The 26,550-nt window shown below is 34.9% G+C and overlaps 1 protein-coding gene across 1 annotated transcript in view; it reads right to left on the bottom strand.

The window, feature by feature from the left end:
* Positions 1-7,414: 7,414 nt before the first annotated feature.
* The window catches only part of LOC145674998 (b(0,+)-type amino acid transporter 1-like), a 221,889-nt gene continuing 202,753 nt past the window's right edge, over positions 7,415-26,550 (bottom strand). The window contains exons 10-13 of the mRNA XM_081745347.1: positions 25,280-25,376; positions 12,920-13,069; positions 8,926-9,094; positions 7,415-7,594 (exon numbers count right to left, since the gene is read on the bottom strand). Coding sequence (XP_081601473.1) covers positions 7,527-7,594; positions 8,926-9,094; positions 12,920-13,069; positions 25,280-25,376 — 484 coding nt within the window. The 3' untranslated portion in view covers positions 7,415-7,526. The remainder of the gene's footprint in view (positions 7,595-8,925; positions 9,095-12,919; positions 13,070-25,279; positions 25,377-26,550) is intronic.

Genomic DNA, 26,550 nt, shown 5'->3' with positions numbered 1-26,550 from the left:
AGGACTGTGTGTGTCACTGCTAGGACTAAGTATTTCACTTTTAGGACTATATGTCTCACTGTTAGTACTATGTGTCTATGTTAGGACTATGTGTATCATTGTTAGGACTATGTGTGTCACTGTTGGGAGTGGGACTATGTGTGTCACCTTTAGAATTATATGTGTCACTGTTAGGGCCATGTGTGTCACTGTTAGAACTCGTGTGTAACTATAAGAACCATGTGTGTCACTGTTAGGATTATGTATGTTATTTTTAGGATTATGTGCGTTACTGTTAGGACTATGTGTGTCACTATTAAGACTATGAGAGTCACTGTTAGGACTATGTCTGTCAATATTGGGACTATGTGTATCACTATTAGGACTATGTTTATCATTGTTAGAACTTTGTGTGTCACTGTTAGGACTGTGTGTCACCTTTAGGAGTATGTGTGTCATCTTAAGGATTATGTGTCACTGTTAGGACTATCTGTGTCATCATTAGAATTACATATGTCACTATTAGGAGAATTCAAACAAGAATAAGTACAATATGCTATTTAACAGTGTGTTTTTATATGCAGTATACTGTATTGTTTCATTAAATAACGTATTCTTGCAGACTAAAAATTATCAACTGTATCAGGTCTGCCACGAACAACATACTTTTTAATGCCATAAAAATAATTTCTCGCGATTTTCTAAAAAAACTAAGCATGAGAATTTGCCTTCCAGCACGTCATTTTGTTCAGCTTGATGTCATCTTTCGATTGATATATTTATTATCTTTCAACAGTGTTAAAATCTATATTTAAACAAAACCTAAAGGATTAACCGTAATCTTATTAACCTACTGTTGTCTTTCTAGTATTATAATGAAACGTTTGTTAGTGTATACGTCAGGATCAGCTTCATCTCATTAGGTAGCGTGGTTATAGTACAATATCAAGTTTCAGGCTTACAAAAATCGTTTTTCTCAAAAACTACGCAAGAGGGTTTATATAAAATTGGGCACAGGTTCGGACTAATGCCTAAGCTGCGTAGACTAGAGCAACTGCACATTGACCAGAAGACAAAATAGCCGAACCGAGGTACAGTACTATCAGAAGCCTAGTACCGCACATTCACTCGAGCACGGAAGACAGACACACAATCAATCATTCAGGGGTCTCTCTTTGCTACCTTTCCTAGCTCCCACTGCTTCAGCGTGGCTGTCCTGTCTCTAGTCAAAGTGCAGCCGGCCTTAGGGCTGCATATTTGATTCCCTCTGCCTCTCATGTATTACAGAATTAATTTATTTATTCTACTAAAATAATTTCCTATGTGAGCGTTTCCGCGTTACAGTTTATAATATACTATTTCCTTTTCGAGTAGTCCTAGTATATCAACGTGTATTAAACAACGAAACTTTCTATAGCCTTGAATGAGTGTTGGATCAATTATCAACGAAATTTCGACCGTTGTAACTTTCAACAAGTATACAGAATGGACAACAGCAACATAGAAATATATTTGAATTTTTTGAAATTAGATTGCTCTTTTGGAGGGGGAGAGAAGATAGTTTCGGAAGTATATCATAGGGCGCATGAATGTCTTAATTCGTCCCTGATTGGACATTGATGGATTGGATTTTCAGGATGAAGCACAAACTTCCAAGCATCGATAAGCATGCTGCTTGTATTTCTTCGGTTGTGGTGGACAAACACCGTGTGCGTGGGTTTTCTCGGGGTTCTCCCGTTTCCTCCCACTTTCTTCATTCCACCATTTCACTCATCTCTCATCATCACCGTCTCCTTTAGCCTAACCGGCATAACCGTGGGACGTAAAACTCAAAGATTTCATTTCATTTTTTTCTTCGGTTGTGGAGATCCTGAGCTTTACCAATCTGGAGACTGTTGTTTGGTCTCCTAGTAGTAGCAGTATAATTCCCAACTTATAGGATATCTCCTGTGATGATCTGTGACATTTGCTATCAAGCACGTGCAGACAAAGATATGAATGAAATTCCATATGGGAGCCTTCTGTTTCGACGATCAAAATCCTGAACACAAGCTTAGCACCAATGCGATACCTCTTCAAGTTAAATGTAAATGTATTTACCTCTACTGTTCCGTCTGACACATTGATGTAATGTTTTGAACAAAGATCAGGAATGATTCTCCGACAATCCCTAATTTTACAACATTTTCGGGGGTCGGTTTGTAGAAATTTGAACATGCTACTTAAATATATCACATGACTTACTGAGTTATTGCCATTAACCTGACGAATCATTCGAAAGAACTTCTCTCCAAATGTACATCATACGGCTTAGAATTTTGTGATAGCTCTTCGTTCTAGTTCACAGTATATACTGTCACAAAATTACCAATGCACATTAGCACAAATACTCCTTTGCCACAACTTCCGATGTTCATAGAATGACGTCATTGGTATACAAAACATGAAGGTACAATCACTATAGGTTAAAATCATATTTAATTAAAAGCTCCAATTGTTTAGCAAAGTTTTTATTATTGAATTATTTCATAAGTTTACCAGCAGCCAACATACCCACAAATACTACTACTTTGGTCACAGCCCTTGTCCTTCTAATTAGCAAAGCACCTTCTTATTCCATATGATTACTGTTCATTTTGAAATAATTAAATTTAAAGAGCTTTCTCGTAGTTATATGGTAAGCGTACGCGTCTTCAGCGCGCGAGAGCCGGGTTTGATTCTCAGCGGGAGTTCATGTGGTTTGAATTCATCTAATATAGCCTCGAAGCTGAAATGAACTCTGGAACTAATCCAATCAATTAAATTGAGATAATATAATTTAAGATTCCAAATAAGTCGTCAAAACAGTTTTAATTCCTCAGATTGCAACGACGCTAATGATTTCTACTACCGTCAGGCAGACAAATGATAGCATAAGTAGGCCTATCTATTATCATGACGTAATAGTTTACTATTATTGATGATCTTAACACACTGAGACATGTGTCGTTCATAAATAGAATAGTTAGCATAAGACTGAATTCTGTACAGTATTGTATTTACTAATGGCAATATACGGTACTCCACAGTGAATTTTCAGATAATCACTTGTAGAAATGCTGATACGACAAGTTTATATGGAATCACCGGCAAATAACAAGCATGAAAGATTACAAAGAATTACTGACAAATTTGATTCCAGGAAGAGTGCAAGGTATTAGTAGTAAATTTCATACTGCAAAAGAATACAATGAATCACTAGAAAATTATAATGATAGACTATCATTAACAACAGTCTGACATGAAAAATAAATGCTAAGGAATGAAAGTGAGTTGATATTACACGTATTACTAGCAAAATATTGTACTTGTCATATCATTACGAAATACTGACAGAATTATTGGCACTCACTGACAAGTAAGTTGTTATAATATTTGATTGGGCATATCATGAAAACGGTGGCAGTATAAAACTTGGTGTTTGCGGGGCCAAACAGCACAAAACTTTGGAATAGAAAAAAAAAAAAAAGCTTTCAATTTGTTAAAGTATTGTGGGGGGGGGATGGAAACAGGTACAATTAAACCTCTTTTTGCGTAAATTACACTAGTCAGCAAGGATTCGGTTTGTCGCAGGTAACTACTGTCTTCCCTTTAAAAATGAAAAGAGTTTGTTTCCATCACGTACAGTACTCTCACAATATTACAATACATTAATTTTCTTAATTTAATGGAATTATGTGTTGGTTCAGATGTTGGCAATAGATGGCCCTGTTTAAGTGTGTGTAAAATACTGTCTTTTTACATCACAAAAATTCTATTTTGCAACTGTACATGAATAAAAAAAAAAATGTAAATACTTATTCTTCGTTCTGCCGACATATTGTAAAAACTGCATTGAGTTTGGTTATATATATGCCTAAAGCAGGGCCGTAACTTGTGGGGGGGCAGGGGGCAATTGTCCTTCCAGGGAAGCTCCACGCCGTTTCAGGGGGGGCCATTTAAGACAAAATTTTCTTACTCCTTATGGGTGGGAATATTAAAGAGTTACATACTCTTGGCTTGTAAAGTGCTGTTTTAATACAAGATAGGACTTTTCTTTTTAACTCAAGGAGAAGTAAGTATTTCTATCCAATTTTCTGGCATCATTTGTTGACGCCAAGCATGAAGAAGTGAACCTGTGCACATTGATGTTTTAATGCTCTGAAAAGGACGGGGATTGCAGAAGCTTATCACACATTTTACACACTTTTACTTCTACATACAAATTTTAATCTATACCTACCTACATCCTAAGTGAATCTTGTAATAAACAAGCAGTGTGTGTGTGGGTTTCCTCGAGGTTCTCCCGTTTCTCCCACCTTCTTCATTCCATTATTTCATTCCTCATCACCGTGGCCTAACCGGAATAAGCGTGGGACGTAAAACTAAAATATTTTATTTCTACCTACATCCATTCACATCTATTATCCTTTACACATTTAGGAAATAGACATTGTTGTTCATTTTTATTCTTTACCCATTAATATTGCACCTCCGTTGATAGTCCTATTTGATTCTACGAACTCCATTCGGACTTTTCCTTACACAGTTATTATTTCTTTTTCTTTTCTTTTCTTCTTTTTAGCGATTTTATTCATCTTGACTTCATTTGTACCAATATCGGCAGCGCCTTACCCTACTTCGATTTCTTTTACTGTTCCTTACCGATTGTGACTTTTTTGGAGCTTTCTTGACTAACTTTGACTCATATAACAGATCTTTCTTCCTTGGATTTAGCTATTACTTGTATTTTTTACGATTACATTATTGACTTTAACATATGTTATCAACTTTATTCTCTTTTAATTGTTTAGTTTTCCTATAACTGTAATTGCTCGGAGAGAGTTTTGTTCTGTTTAGCGAAAACTAACTATGAAGAAAAAGAAAGATGAAGAACCGTATGTACTTCTACTGAAGATGGAATTCGAATCTTCCTTACCGAATCGAAGTCGAGATATTAATCATTTAGCGACAAGGGAGCTCTCAAAGCTTAGTTTCTTCTTTGTCTCCGCCCTTTTCAATATTTATATTCAATCGACTTCTCCAGCATTAATTCTTTTCCTCCACTTACTCTATCTTAAGAGTCCTCTATTTACCATCTCGTCTTCCCTATCAATCTAAAATATATAGAGGCTTAGCACGCGTACAACCGCAAGTAAAATGTGTATCATATACATACAATTTATTCGTTCAATAACTGCGGAGGAATAGTCCGCTCTGAATATAGTGTACTGTACTATGAAGAAAACATCATGTCTTTTCTAATTACAGAAAAAAAAGTGTACATCCAATCAGTTACGTCCATTTCGAAGTTACTGTAAAAAAGAAATTTATATGCAGGTACCCATTTCTACTAGTAATTGTTCAAGCTTATATTATGCGTACAGTGTTGAATTAAATTTTGACATTTTAAATTTCTATTTCTATTTTTGTATTTCTTTCATACTAATTCAATTAATACCAGTTTATTCAAATGAATTATTATGCCATTTACGTGTTTTATTTTTTAAATGATATATTTGAGTTTCAAATAAATAAAATTAACAAACAGTGAAATTATTAAATAACTAAAATCCTTTAATGCAATTGTCCTTGAAGGAGAAACGCCTACCAACTGATTTCAGCATTGGCATCGTGTCTCAGAAGAGATGTGTAGTGGCGAGCTTCCCAGTTCTCTCTTGCCGCTAATGCTTGTTTTGATAATCTGATTTCGCAACTTATTTCATTCTAGCAGTTCCTTATTCTCCTAACGACATTTAGATGTATGGTGTAACGCCGACGAAATTTTGGAGAGTCCCAACAGTGTACCCATTCAAGCACTGACAAGAATAAGCCCTGCTTGCCTAAAGTGATCTTCGTAACCTGTAGACAACCGTGTCTAGGCCGCTGTAATTATAATTATTTAAAGTTGAAATAATTTAAAGTCAAATCCTACTAAAACAATCCTTTTGAAGTTTAAATTAAGAGATTAAAATTGGAAATCCTTAATAGTCTAGTCAACAAAGATTATTAAATGCCAATGCCAAAATTCCAATGCCAAATTAGTCCAAGTCTTTTGAGCAGTAGAATTATATTTGCATATTACGCAGAAATGTTTATTATTATTATTATTATTATTATTATTATTATTATTATTATTATTATTATTATTATTATTATTATTATTATTATTATTATTATTATTATTATTAGAGGAAAAAGTTAGTTACAAAACGAATTCTGTCTCATTCGATATAGTACTATGCAAATAGCGTTTAGGATGAAAAGTTTCCACTCGTCTCCTTCCGCTTACCTCCCCAGCCCCCTCAAAGTTGAAAAACAGCTTTTTCATTTAAAAGATCATTAAAAATCAACAATTACACTTAAAATAATCGTTCTGCCACCAAAATAATCTACATTATCCTGCTTAATCTACATTATCTACATTATGATAAGCAGGATAAATGTAGATTATTTGGTGGCAGAACGGTTATTGTAGATGCAATGGTTGATTTTTAGTGAATTTTAAAATGAAAACTCTGTTTTTCAACTTTGAGGGGGCTGGGGAGATAAACGTAAAGAGGAGAGGAGGGGAATTCTCATCCTAAACACTACTTGCAAAATACTATCGAATGGAACAGGTTTCGTTCTGTAATCATTATTTCTTCTAAACCCTTATTTTTTGACTCCGTTGACTGGCCTGTAACCTTTCACACCTAAATTTTGAATCGGGTGAGGAGGGAGAATCTTCCTTAATGGGGCGTTTACACTTAATCGATTTGCGTTCGATTCAGTTGAATTGACGTCACTTTCAACTTAATCGACCGTGTAAACGGGAATTCAATTTAATCGCTTGTTGATCGAAAGCGACTAATCGACTGGCAACTGAATTGAAAGACGTTCTATTTTCTGTAGTTGAAATAATTGAACACATCCATCGATCTGATTCGGCCTAGTTGCTTCGATTTAGTGGCAAATGCAGCGAGTCGATTTAGTCGTGCGACTAAATCGACCAAGTGTAAACGCCCCATAATACGTCGCTGGTGACGAAGGTTTCAATTGTGCCTCTATACTAACAAAAAGTAGAAATTCATTGGTCAATCAATTTTTGGATTCTACAAACAACAGCTATTTGAAACTTTACTTCCGTTTATGACATTTAATACTTTCTCAACGTAGAAAACAGCATTCGTATTTTATTAACACTCTATCACCAAAATATAGTTGAGTTGAGTTGATTTTAAGTTTTACGTCACTTTCAGCAGAAAGGCTATATGAGACGGCACTAAAATGTAATCCATGACGAAAAAGGTATAATCAATATGGTTAATTTATAACTTGTAAACGTTATTAAGAAATATATAAAATAAAGAAAAATACTGATGGTTTTATTGGACTGTAAGTTATATATCTTACACATTAAAAAAAAAAAAAAAAAAAAACAAATTGTTGTAGAATGTACATTAGTTCTAAAGAGAGGAGTTTCAAATGAACGAAAGTTATTTTTATTTCTTGTGTATGATGTAATATGAAGCACTGTTGTTTCGTTGTCACAAAGATTCTTGATATATGGATGGAGCCACTGTGAGGATTTTTTGTAGAAAACTCGTTAAAGGATCTGCAAAAGTAATAACAAAAAGCAATTAATTTTTATTAGTATACACACAGCAATCGTTAAATAGTGCTCTTCCATGTAGAGATTTATTTGGTACTAAAAAGAAAAGTCACTTAACGTCAAAGTAATAATCTAATCCAACAAACTGAAAGGAACAGTTTTACTTTTTAATTTCTTTTAAAATCACCAGAAGAAGAATATTTTTTTTCTTTTTACGTTTCGTAGCTTTGAAAAAAAGAATATTAAATAAAGGCGAAACGACTTGGAACGCAGTATTCAGAAACATAGGAAAAAATATTCATGAGTTAGTTTTCTACAGTTTTGAAACATCAGTTCATTTGTCGAAATAAACAAAGTAGTATTTCGACTGTATTTGCTTGTTGTTTTATTTTTTATGTTAAAAAATACGACAAAAATACACTTTGGGCAGTGTAGTGCTTTTCAGACATCGAATCTATGGACATTTTCTCATGAAGACATAGACACAGTTATGGACGGAATGTGTCCATGCAGATCCCAACAAAATGATTTGATTCTGTTTTCTTGTTTAGTTGTCATGCATTCTAAAATTTTCCTGTGTATAATTCCTTAGTTAATTGAAACAACGATTTAGCTTTTTTTTTCTTTTTTTTTTTTCAATGTAGTTAAAACCCAAGAAGATGAGCACGTGAGAATGTTATTTTGAGAGGTTGAGTGGTGTTGGGTTTTACATAATTTAGTAACTTCTTGTTTAAGTTAATTGTATTTCAACATGGCACCTGGTAACATCGGCAACATCAAAAAGAAAGAAAGAGTATGAGGACTTCAATGCTGGTATGTATGGCGGTAGTAGCGGGCTCGCGGTGGCACTGAGTTGTTTTTATGTATAACACTCTTGATTCATAATTTACATACCAAGGCTTGAACACGTAGATATGACATTCAACTTTCATACACAAGTTAAACAGAATACAATATGCATTTTCTAACAAATTAATGTTTTTTCTTCTGTTCACAAAGCATGCTACATTTTCATTAGCCATATCCATTTACTTTCTATTTCCAATTCCTATAATTAAACTTTTTCTATTCCTTCTTTAATCGTCTGCCTGAGCCTAAAAGTGCATAATCGTGGGACGTTAAACTGAAATATTTCATTTTATTTTATAATCCTTCTTTAAAGTTGTTTATTTGGAAATTCGAAAATTAATTTCTGTATAATTATTCACAAATATTGATTCGAAATACGTAACTATTGTGGCTACTGTACATTTTGTTTCTAGGTCAACAGTAAGACATATAACCAGAATTGCGTCATACTTTGCCCATTTAATAAGAAAATATAGCCTACTTACCCATGCACTTGAGGTGAACTTTAAAGTAGATGAAGATAATGTACACAACCAGCCCGAGAACAAGGAAGCCCAAAGGCAAAAGAAATTCAATACTTGGCTGCTCAATCACTGGCGCCACTACAAGGTATACAGACATGCAGAATACAATAATTGGGATCACTATTGGTACCTACAGGAGACAAGAGAATTTACCATAATACATGGTATTTATTACATCTAAACATTTTTTCTTAAAAAATAATAAATAAAAGAAGAGGTTACGATTTACATTATAAAGGAAAAGCTATCGAAGTTAGGTGCTCCTCACAATTTTTTTGGCTGGTCATCTGCATTCAACATCTTTATTATGTCGTAGTTTACAGTATATGACTTTTGTTTTCAATTTTTATAAATTGTGTTTAAATAGTGTTATCTCTTACGAGGCTATAGCGAACGTACAGGGTTTTCATAAAGTCTGGACGGATTTAATTTGCTTATAATTTTCATAAAAATGCTCATAATGAAATCAAATAAAGTGCAAACGGTAGCGGAAGGATTAAATTTTTAGTTGGCAACACTGTTAGATAAGCGGCAACTCTGAACACGTTGAGAGAGGGAGGGCAAGGGTCAGTTTCTTACCAAATTCCATCCATTGTTGTTTTCATTGTTGTTTCAATGTTGACTGTTAAAAGTAAGTTGTAAGCTATTGGTGTGTGTGTCTTTTAAAGAAATAAATAAATGAAAAACTTCTCTGAGAAGACCATTTTTTTTTACCGTATCAAAGATGGCGTCGGTGAAAGAGAAAGCGCAATGTGTTCTGTGGTACGCAGAGCTAAAATCACCAATTCTGGTGTGTCGAAAGTTCACCAAAGAGTTCAAAAGGCCGGCACCGACTGAGAGTGCAATCCGAAAGTGGCATGCTAAGTTCTTGGAGACAGGAAGCGTCCTGGACCGTCCTCGAAGTGGGAGGCCGCCAACATCGCCTGCAACAGTGAGCAGGGTAAGGGAAAGCATCATTAACAACCCACAGCCTACGCGAATGTGTGGACGTAAATGGCGCCCAGTTGGAGGTGTGGCGGAGAATGAACTGAGCTGGTGCAGATTACAGGTAAAAATTTAATCTTTCCGCTACCGTTTGCACTTTATTTGATTTCAATATGAGCATTTTTATGTAAATTATAAGCGAATTAAATCCGTCCATACTTTATGAAAACCCTGTATTTTCTCAAGGAAATTTGATTATATATATATATAGCCTCGTAAGAGATAACAATATTTAAACACAATTTATAAAACTGAAAAGAAGTCATGACACTTTAACATAATAACTTTTGTTTAACATACCCATGCAGCACATTTGATTTTTTTGCACTTGTATTGAGAAAATACCTATTTAAAGTTACGTATCCATCTTCCTCTCACCTCTGTGGATAATTCATATTGTTTGCGCATGCAGATGAATGACAGGGAAGACATTAGGTCAGGGATGCAAATAAGCCACACAATTTTACTCGCCCAAGAAAAAAGCTACTAGCCCACATCCCACAACAGTAATGATTTATTTATCTTCGGTATGATATTACTACTAGCCCACACTGATGAACCACTCGCCCCGGGCGAGTGGTTATTTGCATCCCTGCATTAGGTTGTATTGCCCCTCTCTCTGATCTTCCGGAGCACAGTGGTCGGAAACTTGGAAAAAAGCGGACAAAAATAGTTTATTCCGAAACAATGGAAGTTGACGGTCGTCTCTCTATCGTTCTATACGTAAATTTCCTTTCTAAATCGATTGCAACTGCTGTGAAAGTGATTCGAAAAACCCCTGCTGCAATGCGTGCTCTTATATATACAGGATGGTCCAATAGTGTGGAAACCAATTATATATAAACAATTATTGTTGTATATATAAACAATTTAGGCAATTAATAAACATGAGGAGAAATTGGGGAGGGCACAGAACAATGAAAGCCGCCGTCTTGAAATCCACCATCGTGAATCATATATACAGTTTATAAATTGAAAACATAACATGTTGACGCCATATGTAAATTGGACATCGCTAGCCAATACAAGTTATGACAGGTGTTAATACGCATCTAAGCGGTTACAGGTTTAATGTGCTCTCCCTCCAATTGTGTGTGCAGCTAATAAAAAGACGGCGTAAAACAAATATGTGTTTGGCCTTAGGATACAAAATTAAAGTTCGCGGTTTTACATCCACAGAATCGTCGTAGAAACACTAATACTTACTGGCATGTAATTTAGTTTAGGATTACGTTGTTTCGGTAATATTAAAAGATTCAGTATAGAATCTTCTTATATCTACTGCACTGACGTGTAATATACAGCAGCTCCACATGACTGATAGTTTATCACTGCAATACGGCTTTCACTACAACTTTGATTCAGGGATGAAGGACAATCCAAATTACGTATGCGACAATATGCCTTTTCCATTTGTAAGGCTCAAATATCGGATCTCGATTGCGACCACAACATTACTTATCATACATTTCTAGTTAGATGGGGCTGAGTACTTCAGCTGGATTTGGCTGCAGCTACTTCCAATGCTCAACCTTTGTACTACTCATGGTCAACTCAATAAACCTTATTTTGCAGATAAGCAAGGATAAGCTTAGACTGCAGAGCTAAGCGTATAAGTAACTTTTCGGTAACATTAGCTAGCATCAGCGTATATGTAACTTTTCGGTAATACTAACAAATCTATCATATAAATGATATGACAATGGATAACAAATAAAACTCTTCACTAAACACACAGTATTTCAGTCCAATGAACTATCTAACCGCTTTCATCGACCTCAGAAATGATATAGAGTGTCCGGGGGCAAAAGTCCGCAGGGGGCAAAAGTCCTTTTTGGGGTTTTGGGGGTACTTTTTGTTGGAGTTGTGCAACACTGCTTGTGCTGTAGAAAGATTATGGCGGCGGTGTACTGTAATTAACAATGTACCCAGGGAAAGAATTTCTTTTCCCCCGAACCAAGCCCTGAAGCCATCACTGCTTACACTTATATTCGGATCTTTGCCCTATCCTGTATCCTGCGAGTTGTCATCCAGTGAAGGGCAATGCCACTTCTCTTATGAACTTACACCGCTAATTTATATATATATATATATATATATATATATATATATATATATATATATATATATATATATAATAATATATATATATATATATATATATATATATATATATATATAAATTCAAAATATTAATAAACATATTCAGTTTTAACCATACCATAAATATAATAACTATACAATAATTATATATATATATACACACAATATATTATATAATAATATAATAAATACCATAAATAGTGCTAAATGTATAACCTGTAATTTTCGCCACTACTTGTACTTAATACTAGTAACATCAGGCCACAGACTAGCAGTAGAAGTTAAATGATCCCTTAACATCGTTTGGATAATATAGAATCATGCATCGACTTACATCGGCACTATTTCTGTCTTCTTATAGACTGAAATTTGCTAGCTCCTAAACTCAAGCAGCTCTTTAATTGGTCACACAATATAGGATCAAAACAAAAGTATGTCTTAAGATTACCGAGTTTAATTTGGATTGGATTTTAGTTTTGGTTTCCATTTAACAGAGAGGCTATTTGAGATGTTGACGTACAGCTTAACGTGGGATCTGAAGCAAGTAAGCTCCCGCTGAAAATGAAACTCGAGTCTCCCACGCCAAAGGCGCATACGTTAACCATTAGCTATGAAAGAGCTCTACGGTGTTTTAATTATTCGGTTACATTGAAACCTTAACACTGAAAAAAAAAAAAAATGTTTCTCCACCGGAAACTGCAATCGGATTTACGATCTAGGATTGAAAAAAAGTTTTTTTTTCGGTATTCTTTTATGACACCATCACGGCATCGAACGCACCAGCAGTAACATTCTTAATGATCCAGAAAGTTCTAGAGAAAGGAAGCTACTATTGCGTCATAAAATTCATTTAAAAGGTTTTTCTTACCTTGTAGGGCCTTTTTGCATCTTTCTTTGTGAACCTAAGCACAATTAACGCTATCATTGCCAGGCCATAAAATATCCATGCTGTGAAGCTGAAGAAATCAATGAGGCGTAGAATATCTCCAGACATCATCATTATCGTTGCCAGAATACCCTAAGAAGATATAAAAGGAACTTAGATTACTGTTTGTGGACATGATAGCACAGTGATAGAATAACCATCTCTGCTAAAAGAGTTCTAGGTTTGCTTCATATCTTATGAATATGCAGTGGACAATATCGAATTGAATTTAATTTAATTTTCTCGTTCCCTATTTGCTCATCCCACCAGTTCTTTCATCATTATTAAATTCTATTTCGTTATATATATATATATATATATATATATATATATATATAGTAAGTTTGGGTAATAGTCTCTCTTGTATATTTAATCCTAATAAGCAGGAAAATAAAAAAGTAATCACATTATGTTCGTTTGAGGTGACACTCAAGTTCAATAAATGAGAAAATGTTATTATAATTTTTATTGATATTCATTATATTTTACTATGTGAATTCGAAATCTTGAGATTACTATGTAATATGTGACGATTTAAAATAAGGAAAGAGGTGTTAGAAGCATCTTAGTTCTGTCAGGTGGGAAAACTGAAAGGAAACCTTTCTTCACATAGCCTTACCAACGTTTATCACGAACTTTTTGGGGAATTTGAGCTTCTGAGATGGGTACCATAAATATCTGCAAACTTGCCTGATAGTTACTGGCGCTAATCCCGGGGGATGAAGGGGACATGTCTCCTCCAATCTTGGAACTGGGGGGACTGTCTCCCTCAATAATCCGATTTGAAATGTGTTGCTTTGAGAAGAAATATGATGATTTGTGTCCGATTGCCACAAAGGAAAGTGAGATGAAATTATGTCCCCCTCCCTCCACAGCATGCCTCAAATCTGCCCACCTTCCGATGTTGAAGACATCTGTTCTCCCCTGATTCTCCACAGCATTGTCTTTCAACTTCATAAATATTTTGAACATCGCTAAAAAGAAAAGGGAACGGTCTAACTCTCTTCCAATGTTGAGGACAGATTTGTGCCGCTGCTGATAGTTATAACACAATTAAGTTTAATATTAAGACTTTTGAAATTTTCTTTATTTTAAAACATGTTAATCAAGTCTCCTTTAAACCCCGCAATACTAAGTCTTCGTAATTTTTACGAACGAAGTTGGTAAAACCAGAATAGAAAGAAAACCCTACCACTATACCCCTTCCCCTTCCCTCACAGGTTCTCCCACTGGACCAGTAAGCTAGTCGTGGGCGAGCAGTCCTATATAGTGATAGCGGGAATATTCCATGGGAAAATTAGCGGGAAGATTCCCAAAAATGAGAATATTCCGGGAATTTATGTATCTTTTCAAAGGTAAATTCGTTTCTTTCCACCGTGTATTACACTGCTATGTCCATAGGATTCTTAAAAATGTATATTATGAATAGTATTATGTCATTTTATTAATATTTTATTATATTTAGAGAGTATGCATAAATGGATATTTACTTACAGTATGTTCTATGCAAGTAAATATGTGGAAAAATGGTATAGTAAGTCCACATACTTTTACACCGCTAATCAATTTACATTTATATGTAAGTGGATTTTCTAAACTCGACTCTTCGACTGATATTATAAACATATTATTTTGTTTAAAATGTTATAAACAAATTAAGTTGGGTAACTGTCAGAAATGTCTGAGACATTTCTCACCATGTCTCTCGTCAGAAGACACATTTGCGCATACATATTTATGTTCACAATATTTGCAAGATACTGACCTAGTTTTGTAATTTAGTACGTAACATTATCACACACGACTTTTAGTCCTACCCAGGCCCGTGCTGGCCCACCGGGACACCGGGACGTGTCCCGGTGCGCCCTCCGAAATATCACAGTATAAATAAATTTACAAGTTTTTAGTAATAAATTCTTAGTTATATTGGTAAAGAACCCGTGAAAGGTGCAGTGCGCCCTTTACACTAGGCGCCCTTCCGAGACCACATCAAAGATGAACGATTTTATTTACTCTTCTGGTATTGCACAGTTCTGTACAATAAATACACACAGTTACTATTGGCGAAGAACCCGTGAAAGGCACAGTGCGCCCTTTACATAAGGCGCCCTACGAAACATCACATTATAGATAAGTGGTTTTAGTTATCCTGTATACTAGCTTTGTTTAATAAATTCAAATACTGACTGGTAGTACAGAACCTGTGAAGAATACAAGGCGCCCTTTAGATAAGATCCCCTGCGAAATATAATTTTTTTTTTTTTTTATTTCATTCTTCTGTATTTCAGTTTTGTACTATAAATTCATACAGTTGCTATTGGCAGAGAACAGGTAAACAGTATAATCACTTACAAAAATATTATAAAGTTATATAACTATAAAACGCAACAACGTGATACATCAAGAATAGTTCGGATAGTCAAACGTACGATGCATTTATGTAATACTACACTGACACTAGTCTCTAATTTACGATTTTTACAGCATCGAAGCTTTCACAGTCTTAATATGCATCCATATATCGAGCATATTCATTGTTTCTGTGTGTTTTAAACCAGTGTTCGGATAATCAGCACGTGTTGTATTTCTGAAATCTAGCTGTATTAATTTCCGCAAAATGTGGTCTTCCTGTCACCACAGCACGGCGCGTCCTCAGGTTGTGGATCGAGGAGAAGGCCTCTGGGATATAGAGGTTAGCTGCGAATATACTGAGAATATACAGACAAGGGGTGATAAACCAGCTTGAGAATTTGGTGTGAGGCCAACAACCTCATCCTATATTTAAAAAAAATGTTCAGATAAGTTCGCAGAATCCTCGGATCAGAACTGATTGATAACTTGGCACGAACTTCGCAAAGTAAAATCGACATGAGATTTGGAACATGAAATATAAGAAGTCTCTATAGGGTAGGCGCGTTAAAATTTGTAAAAAATGAGTTTAGAAATAGAGGTTGGACCTATTGGGATATCAGGAAGTTGCATGAGAAGGAAATGAAGGAGTCAAGTCGGTAAATTTTACGTTCTTTTACGGGGAACAAATTAAAAATTACCAACTAGAAACAGGGCTTTCCGTTCACAAACGAATACGTAATATCAGCAATTACATAGGTTGAATTTGTAAATGATAGATTTTCTTTTACTTCTCTTAAGGGCCGGTTGTGTAATATTATTGTTTTAAATGCACATGCCCCAACAGAAAATAAGGATGGCGATTAAAAAAATACAGTTTTTATGAAAGAATAGAACGGGTATTTGGTCATCTGCAATACCATATGAAAATTCTGTTAGGCGGTTTCAATGCGAAGGTAGGACCAGAGGGTATTTTCAAACCGATTATAGGGAATAAATGTTTGCATAAGGAAGGTTATGACAACGGCGTTACACTCGTGAACTGTGCAATATCCAGAAACCTTATCGTGAAGATTACAAAATTCCAACATCGCGACATTCATAAATATACTTGGACTTCATCAGATGGAAAAACACATATTCAAACTGATCATGTTTTAGTAGACAGAAAAGAACAGTCTAGCACACTGATGTTCGGTCGTTCAGAAAAGTTGATTGAAATAATAAGAGAGAGACTATCGTTGAATAAAGGAAATATTCAATATCTGAAAACTGAGCGTTTTTTTTCTTTATTTTATTTATTTTTTTTAAAATAGAGGAGAGGCATGTGAGAGGGGAGCCAGATTGAAGTGTCGAATAGATTCTCGGGTTTTGAAGGTTCGGAGTGCACTAGTGTTCAAAATACTTGGTTGAAAATAGAGATAACATTAAAATTTCAGCAGTAGAAATATTGGAGCACGCAGAAATACGTAGGAACAAACCATGGTTCAACCAGGAATGTACTAAAGTAGCAGAGAAGAGAAAACAGAAGAAACTGCGTTGGCTACAAAATCCGAACGAAATAACTACATAAAATTTCATTGTCATCTGGCAGAAAACTTCTAAAACTTTTAGAACAAAGAAACGCGACTTTTGAAAGTTAAAATTAATTAACTTGAAGATAATAGTGAAAAAAAAATATTCGGGACATGTATAAATGCATCAACGAACTTAAGAAAGGCTATCAACTTCGTGCTTATATATTAAAGAAACCTAAAGGAACAGTTCTCACTGATACAGATAGCATCTTAAATAGATGGAAAGATTTCTTTGACGATTTGCTTAACACATAGCCAAAAACTAATGCGCGTGGAGAAAGTAAAATGCATGCAGCATAACCGTATATTCCAGAACCTAACCAGACAGAAATAGAAATCGCAATTTAAAAAGTTAAACACACATCTCCAGATGTGGACGAAATTCTGGTTGACTTAATTTTAGCTGGAGGGGAAAATTGTAGAGCAAGGTACACAAACTCATTTTCATTATCTGGAACAAGGAGGAATTACCAAAAGCGTTAAGGGAATCAATTATTGTTCCAGTTCAGAAGATAAGCAACAAAACAGATTTAATAATTATCGAGGTATTTCTCTTCTGTCAACATCCAATAAATCCTCTTAAACATTGTATTAGCAAGTTTGACTCCATACGCAGATGAAATTATTGGAGATTATCAGAACGGATTTAGGTAAAATCGATCAACTATTGACCAGATATTTACCATTCGACTAATACTTGAAAAGAAATGAGAGAATACAACATCCTGGCATATCAATTATTGACTTTAGACTCTTGTAGGAGGGAAACATTGCACAACATGCTTACAGAATTTGCAATACCGAAAAAGGTAGATTAATTAAGATATGTTTAAATGAATCCCAAACTAAGGTTCGAGTAGAGAAATTCTTGTTCTCGAGCTTTCACGTTGACAATGACCTGAAAGAAGGAGATGCGTTGTCGTCATTATTATTTACTTTGTTCTGGAGAACACGATAAGGAAAATCAAAGACAGCAATCAGGTCCTAGTGCTGAATTGTATTTGCCAGGTTATGGCGTATGCTGATGATGTAAATTTAATAAGTAATGATAGAATAATAGAAAGGAAAGCAAAAATCTTAATTAACGCTTGCAGGGATATAGGCTTAAAAGGAACGGGAATGGGGAAAGGTGGAAACTTCATAAGGAGGAACTGCATAATTTTATACCGTTTACCAAACATTGTTAGGGTCATCAAGTCTAGGAGGCTCAAATGATCAGTTTATGTAGGCAGAATGAAAGAAATTAGAAACGCTTTCGAAGTTGTAACTGGAAATCCAAATAGGAGAATGACCGTTAGGAAGAACAAGGCGCAGATGGGAGGACAATATTAAAATGGTTCTCGCAGAGATTAAAATATAAAGTAGAAACTGGGTTCAGTTTTCTAAGGACAGAAATCAAAGGAGAGCTTTTGTAAGCGCGGCAATGAGCCTTCTGCGTCCATAGGCGTGCTATATTAAGTTGTTGATACATTTAGCTTCCTTTTACTTGACAGAAATGTTATTACAGGAACTAAAAAGTTTTTCTGTAGTAAAGAGGATTTCGATTGGAGGTTAAAATGGCACCCATACTTTCTTTCAAAGTCTCTCTCTTTCTTTCTCTCTTTCTCTCTCTCTCTCTCTCTCTCTCTCTCTCTCTCTCTCTCTCTCTCTCTCTCTCTATATATATATATATATATATATATATATATATATATATATATATATATATATATATATATACAGGGCCGGCCTTAGGTGGTGCGGGGCCCGATTGGGAACATTTTGCGGGGCCCCATGTTTCAACTAACTTGCACCAAGGTCTGTAGAACCAATATATATCTATATATATCTATATCTATATATATCTATATCTATATATATCTATATATATATATATATATTACGCTCTCCCTGCTGATCTAGTGGTTATATCAATTTTTCTTTATAACGTTTCTTTACCTGCAAAAAGTATTCTGGTGGAAGCGCTCAACCTGTTCATTGTTTCAGCAGCTAATTTTTCATAGAAGTAACTCAAATGGAAATGCAGACAGTGGATGAATTTTAAAATACATATTTCATCCTTGTGCCTCGCAATTTTTCAATAAGGTTTTGTACGAGTATTTCATAGTTTTCTTCTCTTACAAGTAATCTATTGATGTCGAAATCTAGTTTCTTGACCAAACTTGGCAGAGAAGTGTGGAAAATCAAAAAACGAGGGTAAGCAAATTTGAAGTGCTTCCGTTTATAAAGACGATCAGTATAGTCAAACACCTGATTTATCAGAATAAGCCATAACAACCTGTTTCGAGTTTGAAAATTTCATTTTATTTGTAAAACCCGCGGGTAAAGGGATGAAAAACAAAAACATATTAACTGGCACCGGGAGGAAGTAGGCATCTATTTGAGAGCATGTTTATTATTGCCGCCATCTTGAAGTCGGCCATCTTGTATCTCGCTCGACTTTTCTAAATAAGGGGGACATATAATTGTATATCAAATAGGGATAGAATTTTGCGAGAAATACAATGGTGAAGTGTATGTTTTCATAAGTTAATATTTGTAAGATATAATGAATGAAATGCACATTGATATGAATGCGTTGGTTCAAAGATTTCTTAACAGCTGAATCTTTTTGAAAAGAATTCAATTCAGGAAAACCGAATATAAGCTAGTGAGAACATCGTAGGTAGCTACTTATGAAAGGTATAATCAGCTTGAAATGTTATCGACTCCAGACAAAATAAAATGGTGATGAGACGATCACAAACCTTAAGGAATTGATGGGAGATGGATGACATATTTTCCATTGGATTATTCGAGTTAGAAGACAAACCTTCATAAGCAGTCACCTATTCAGTACGCACTAGTATACATTCTGTTTTCTGGCTTGATCTTTAAAAAATATCAACGGGATTTTTCGCAGGAGAGGACAAAGTTTATCCTCAGGTTTTGTATTTTTAATATAGCAATAATAAGAGAAAGGACATGCAAAGAAGTCGCACTAAGAACGCTAAGAATTTTTAGTTACAAATAACACTTCCCAAGTGTAACACTCCGATTTTGATAAAATTTGGCAGGTAGATACTACACATGAAATAAACGAATACATGTTTTCTATTTTCCGCGGAAGTACGGTTTTAGGGGGCAAAAGCCCCTACCCAAAATTTTGAAAGTTGACGCTCGAAAGACAAAAAGGAGTGGACCGAAGTGAATTAAATTATGCACAGATATGGCAGACGTAAAATGAGGGAATACCTGTTTTGTATTTTTCTGAAAAAAAAAACGGTTAGAAGGGGCACGGACCCCTCAGAATCATTGATCACAAAACATCAAAAGTGCTAATAACAGTGCGTCAAATGTGTCTAAAGGACATAAAGAATTGCAACGAAACTTTGTGTAGGGACAATACGCAAAAAATAAACGAGTGCGTTTTTTTATTTTCTGCGAAAAAACGGTTTTATGGGGCAAGCGCCCTCATCAAAAATTTTGAAAGTTGACGCCCGAAAGGCAAAAACAAGTGGACCGAAGTGAATTAAATTATGCACAGATATTGCAGACGTAAAATGAGGGAATAAGGTTTTCGTATTTTCCTGGAAAAGACGGTTGAGTGGGGTATAGATCCGTCCAAACCTTTGATCACGAAATATCAAAAGTGCTAATGACAATATGTGAGAAGTGCCTAAAGAACATGAAGAATTAGAACAAAACTTTGTGTACTGACAATATGAAAAAAAATACACGAATACGGGTTTTTATTTTCTGCGGAAAAACGGTTTTAGGGGCAAAATCCCCCACCCATAATTTTGAAATTTGACGTCCGAAAGGCAAAAAGAAGTGGACCGAAGTAAATGAAATTGTGCGCAGATATTGTAGAGGTAACATGATGGAATACGTGTTTGGTATTTTCCTGAAAAGAAAGAAAGAAAAAAAAACTGTTCGGTAGAGTGTCAGAAAGAGTGGACCGAAGCGAACGAAATAGTCTGTAGATATTGTATATGTAAAATAAAGCCTTCCGCGTTTCACAAGTGTCCACATCCGATTTCTTCAAATTTGGCAGATCAACAGTAAGCACAAACAGTATAGCGTATTTTAGAGTATTTTAGAAGGCGCCTTTAACTCTAACAATGTTTTTCCGTTAAACAAAAACACGTGACGATTTATTCCTGTTTGCTGTTGATGTACCAAATTTGAAGTAAATCGGATAGGGATACTTGAGAAAATATCTACACACAATTTCATTTGCTTCGGTCCACTCCTCCTTGCGCTATTACGGCAATATTTACTTTTTTTTCAGAGAGGACCTTGGCCTCAACACTGTTTTTCCGCACAAATTAAAACACATTTCGTTTATTGTTTTGCAAATTGCCCCTACACGAAGTTCCGTTGCAATTCTCTATATCCTTTAGGAACTTCTGAGGTACTTTAGGAACTTGTTTGCACTTTTGATATTTCGTAATCAACAGTTTAGAAGGTCTGTGGCCCATATTCCATCATTTTACATCTACAATATCTGTACACAGTTTCATTCACTTTGGTTAGCTTCTTTTTGCCTTTCGGCCGTTAACTTTCAAAATTTTGGGTGGGACCTTTTTGCCCCTAAAACCGGTTTTCCGCAGAAAATAAAAAAAAATCCGTATTGGTTTATCTTTTACAATATTGTCCCTATACAAAGTTTGGTTGAAATTTTTCGTGTCCTTTAGACAAATCTGATGTTTTGATGTTCCGTGATCAAAGGTTTGGAGAGGTCCTTGCACCACCTACCATTTTTTCCAGGGAAGTACGAAACACGTATTCCCTCATTTTACTCTACAATATCTGTGCACAATTTCGTTCACTTCGGTCCACTTATTTTTGCCTTTTGAACATCAACTTCCAAAATTTTGGGTGGAAGCTTTTGCCCCATAAAACCATTTTTCCGCAGAAAATAAAAAAAATAACGTATTCGTTTATTTTATGTGTAATATCTAGCTGCCAAATTTAAAAAAAAATCGGAGTGTTACACTTGGGAACTGTTACTTGTTAGTAGGGTATTCTAAATAAAAGAGGGTGTGCACCAAAAATAATGATATATCTTTTTACTCAAGCTCAAAGAAAACAATAATATTTATTTTTACAACAGAAGTTGAACGTAAAAAAAGAAAGAAAGAAAAAGAAACTACTGGAGCAGTAAATTCACAAAATATTTGTTTATGCCTGGGAAAGTTAATACAAACTATTCACTTATTTGTTAGGGAGAGGCCATACCCTCTCTTCTGGTGTACATAGATATACCTATATTGCATATGTTGTTGTGTGTATCTAACAACTGAGAGTAGTAGAGCCATCTTATCGGCACGATAGCAACTTGGCTGGGGGCTCCGCGAGCAGAATGACCTCTATTAATTATATGTATTAGGAGCAAAATTTAGTCATAGGGACTACAACACACTTGTTTGTTCTGGGACCTAATATGTCATTGAAACGACACTGGAGAGTATATTAAACTGGAGAGTAGAGTAGACGGCACTAGCGCGGGGCCCCCTGAGGCGCGGGGCCCGATTGGGAGCAATCGGTCCAATCGGCTTAAGGCCGGCCCTGTATATATATATATATATATATATATATATATATATATATTCCCGTTTGTATGGGCGCCCTTTTAGTAAACGTGTCCACCGCCCTCATTAGTATCCCAGCACGGCCCTGGTCCTACCTATTTCTCGAAATTTCATGCGTTAATTCACATGTAAGAGAAGTCCGAGCACCTTTTCAGAAATTCGAGTCAGAGATAGGAGACAGACCGACGTCTATTACTAACGGTGGTTTAGGGTGTATTAATATTACTTAATCTCTATTTCTACATACTTTCTACATTACTATACAATCTGGTTCCTGGAATATTCCCACTGCCCATCACTAGTCCTGTAGCTCATTTCGTTCTGGGTGTAGCGGGTGGCGTTTCGTAATTTTTACGAAAGCTTATTACTAATAGTTAATTCTTCGTCCTAAAAAGTACGAGTGCTTAGTATTCACGTTTGTTTTTTTCTAGTGTACCGTACATGTTGTCTAACTGCATTCGGCACAGTATTTTATCTGATTTTCAGACTTTACTGTGTTATTTTCTCAAAATGGCCCATAGTACACTTCTAGACCTTGATACTATCAGCAAGTTGTTGCTTGAAGAAGAGAGTGAAGAAGAATAGGAAAAAATTTAATCTCGAGCTTTGTGACCAACTGGTTTCTCCTCACATACATTGTCAACTGAGTGACCACATTTGCAGCGGAATCTTCGGGTGACAAGAGATTTCCTGAGAGTTTTTATCAACCCCCAGGAAAACATGCTTTTACTGGCCAATATCTAAACGGAGAATGACAATCACCTACTGTAACCACTACCACCTTCCTATTTGTACGGAACCTAAACTAAAAACCTAAAGACACTTTGATTTAATGTATTAAATCGTCTACAGTATAAACTAAATCAATTTTCCATTGTTACAGAAGAATTATTAGGTCTGATGGTTATGTATCTTTTACAGAAACATTTATAGGCCTATGTGTCAGTTTTCATTTCAAATATATGCGATATTTAAGTTTACAACTAATATAGAAAAACATAATGCTTTGCCTTATATCATATAACACGATGTTTTTCAATCCTTTCTGTATAATATAAAGTAATTAATTTGTGAACATATTTTTTTAAAATATTGTTTATGAATTTTTTGAACCTTTGCATTTTTAGCATATGTGTGAAAAATGACCACCACGGTAAAGAAATTGAAATATTTCCAACTAAAATATACCCATTATTTCATGTAATAATAATATGGACACTCATGTCCAAAATGATTGTCGCATATCTGTAACTGTCTTCTTGTAAGAATATAATGCGATAATGATTTTGCTGGGTACTTTTAATACTGATACTATGTGTATAATCGGGAAATGTATATTTGTGGTAAATTTCATAGGAAGAGAATTATAAATACGAAAATTAGAATGAGTAAAACAAGAATTTTGCTAAATGGACGAGGAAGCTTTATTTTCATTTTATTCTTATTTACTACTCTTTTGACATAAAATTTGCCACATATATGTCTTTGCCGATTATACACATACTAATATTATAAGAAATACCGGATGATTTCGTTATCAAATTATATCTCTTCAACAACATATTTATAGATATGCGACAATAATTTTGGACATGAGTGTACATAGTCATAAATAACAATACTTATAAACAATCATATAATATATATAAGGCAAAAGAAAGAAAAAAACACACAGTCGTAAAAATTACGAATGCTTAGTGAATACCGGTACGTGATTCTCAAGAGGCTTAGTAGTCTAGGGTTTTAAACAATCATAAAATACTGTTTAGACCCTATGTGTCGGCATACACGACTATTAACAATGGTTCTATACATGGAAAAAATCAAATGATTATACTAACACAAATGAACCTGGAGCTTGTGTCTCATCGAAAGTACTTTATGCTGTTCACTGAATGATAATTGCTTTTGTAACAATATATATACAAAGCATACAATAGGAATACAGATACTTCAAGGTGACCAGAACTTTTACTTTCAAAAACGGGACGCATACGAATCGGCGACGGGGGGGGGGTACTTCCACATTGCATTTTGGGACTCAGCAGTGTTTTCAATTTACAAAATACACAAGTAAGAATAATAACACAGCGTTTCTAACTTAAGTACTACCCAACAATACTTTTAACTACTTCAACACTCAGAATTTCCACTCAATTCCCACTTGAACCACAGAACACTCAATTCTCATTTGAATATATGCAGGGGCGGATCCAGGACCGACTTCTGGGGGAAACAGTGGGTTGTGATACTGATACTTTTAAGGGCTCCAAACTTTGGGATGGGTTTTATTTATATATATAAAATAAGAAAGGTTCCTCTTCTGGGGGGCGCCCCGATCGCCCCCCCCCTTGATCCGCCTCTGTCCCAATGAGTGTTGGTACGGAAGAGTGTAGAATTAGCATTGACCATTTATATTTTGGATAATAATTACGGGACACTTGGGTCATGTTTGCTTGAAAACGGGACATTTAGACGTCCCGTTTGAGAATCAGAAAAAAACGGGACAACGGTTGAAAATAAGGGACTGTCCCGGCTAAAACGGGACGTCTGGTCACCTTGAGATACTTACAAGTAAGCTAAATATTCACGTGTAATTTTCAAAAGAGAACAATATATATATAGAAATATATATAGAGAAATATATATATACATTGAAGTGAAACCAAAAACCCAACAATTCTACTTCACATTTTTTCTTATGTAAAATAATAATTATGATTTCACATTGTTGGTATCTGAGTTTAATAGTCACGATCAAGACTGCATAACAATTACGATACAAGAACACAATAACTTACATTTAATATCAAAGCTGGAGCGGGAGTGAGTCGAGTGACATGAACGTACGACAGAATGTCCACCAAATGTCCGTCACGTCCAGCCACATAACATATTCTACAAGAAGGACAGACCAATATTACTCTACTTTCATAGAAGCTATGCTATTATTATTATTATCATTATTATCAAAGATCTCATCAACACATTTAACCACTGTTATTTGGGTTGATCAGAATAGAACAATAACATTTAATATAAACAATTACTGTAAGGTGGATCACCACCCGGAAGTCAGTACATATTTTAGCTTATTTCCTTAACTACTACGCAATGAAACGTTACATATTATAAATATTTTACTATAAGATAGAGTTATGTTTCAGATAGAACACAGGACACTGATTTATTTCGTTGTGTCTTCTGATATTGAAAAAGGTAACTAATCAAAGAAAATATTAGATTCGGTTTACAATGAGCACACAAGATGGCACTTGCTGTTAGATCTTACTAGAAGTGCTCATTTTTATGAATTGTTTATTTGTATGTGTAAAATATGTTAAAGTAATAATCTTATTATGAAATAGATATATTGTTTGACCGTTTCTCGTGTTACGTTTCACATTTTATTTAAATATTAATTTAGATTTAAGGAAACAGATTTTGAGAAGAAACTTGCTCACAACGCCATAATGCGTTGTTGACAAATTTGTACATTTAATTTCTGGATTCTAGCGTTGCAATTCGAGAAGAGAAACTTACCTGTGAATTCCGGTAAGGGTCTAAAATTAATTTCTCCAGTAAGTATCCAAGCAGAATTCCATGATAACTTCCTTTATTATCTGGCATAGGTAAACATTGGACATTATCTGGCAACGCCACACTACACAAGCAGCATGTAGCATAGCACCGAGAACACCTGGTGATCCACATAAACATGACATGGATTTCTTCCAGAAAAATAGGGGGGGGGGATTTGTCATTGTTTCTAATAATTACAAGTACGTACATCTCATTTCTTTACATGTCGAAGTTAATCTCTCCAAATATAATTAAGGAAATTAGGAAGTTTTCGATCTGAGGTTATAAAAAAAATTGCTTGATCATACATTGCGATGTATAAGAAATGATATTTTAAGATTTGTTTTAAGGATGTTGCAAACAGTGGCGCTCACAGAAGTTCCCAGGGAGATAAACCTCCTGAGTTATCGGTAATATAATTACAGGTGTTATAATACATACCTTAACATGGTAAATGTTTATTTTTTACATAATATCTTACTCAAGAGAG

The sequence above is a fragment of the Thermobia domestica genome, chromosome 2 (assembly GCF_964235325.1).
Source record: "Thermobia domestica chromosome 2, izTheDome1.hap1.1, whole genome shotgun sequence".
Classification (NCBI taxonomy): Eukaryota; Metazoa; Arthropoda; class Insecta; order Zygentoma; family Lepismatidae; genus Thermobia; species Thermobia domestica.
Note: the sequence above shows the minus strand (reverse complement) of the source record. Positions and strands in the feature narration are given on the sequence as shown.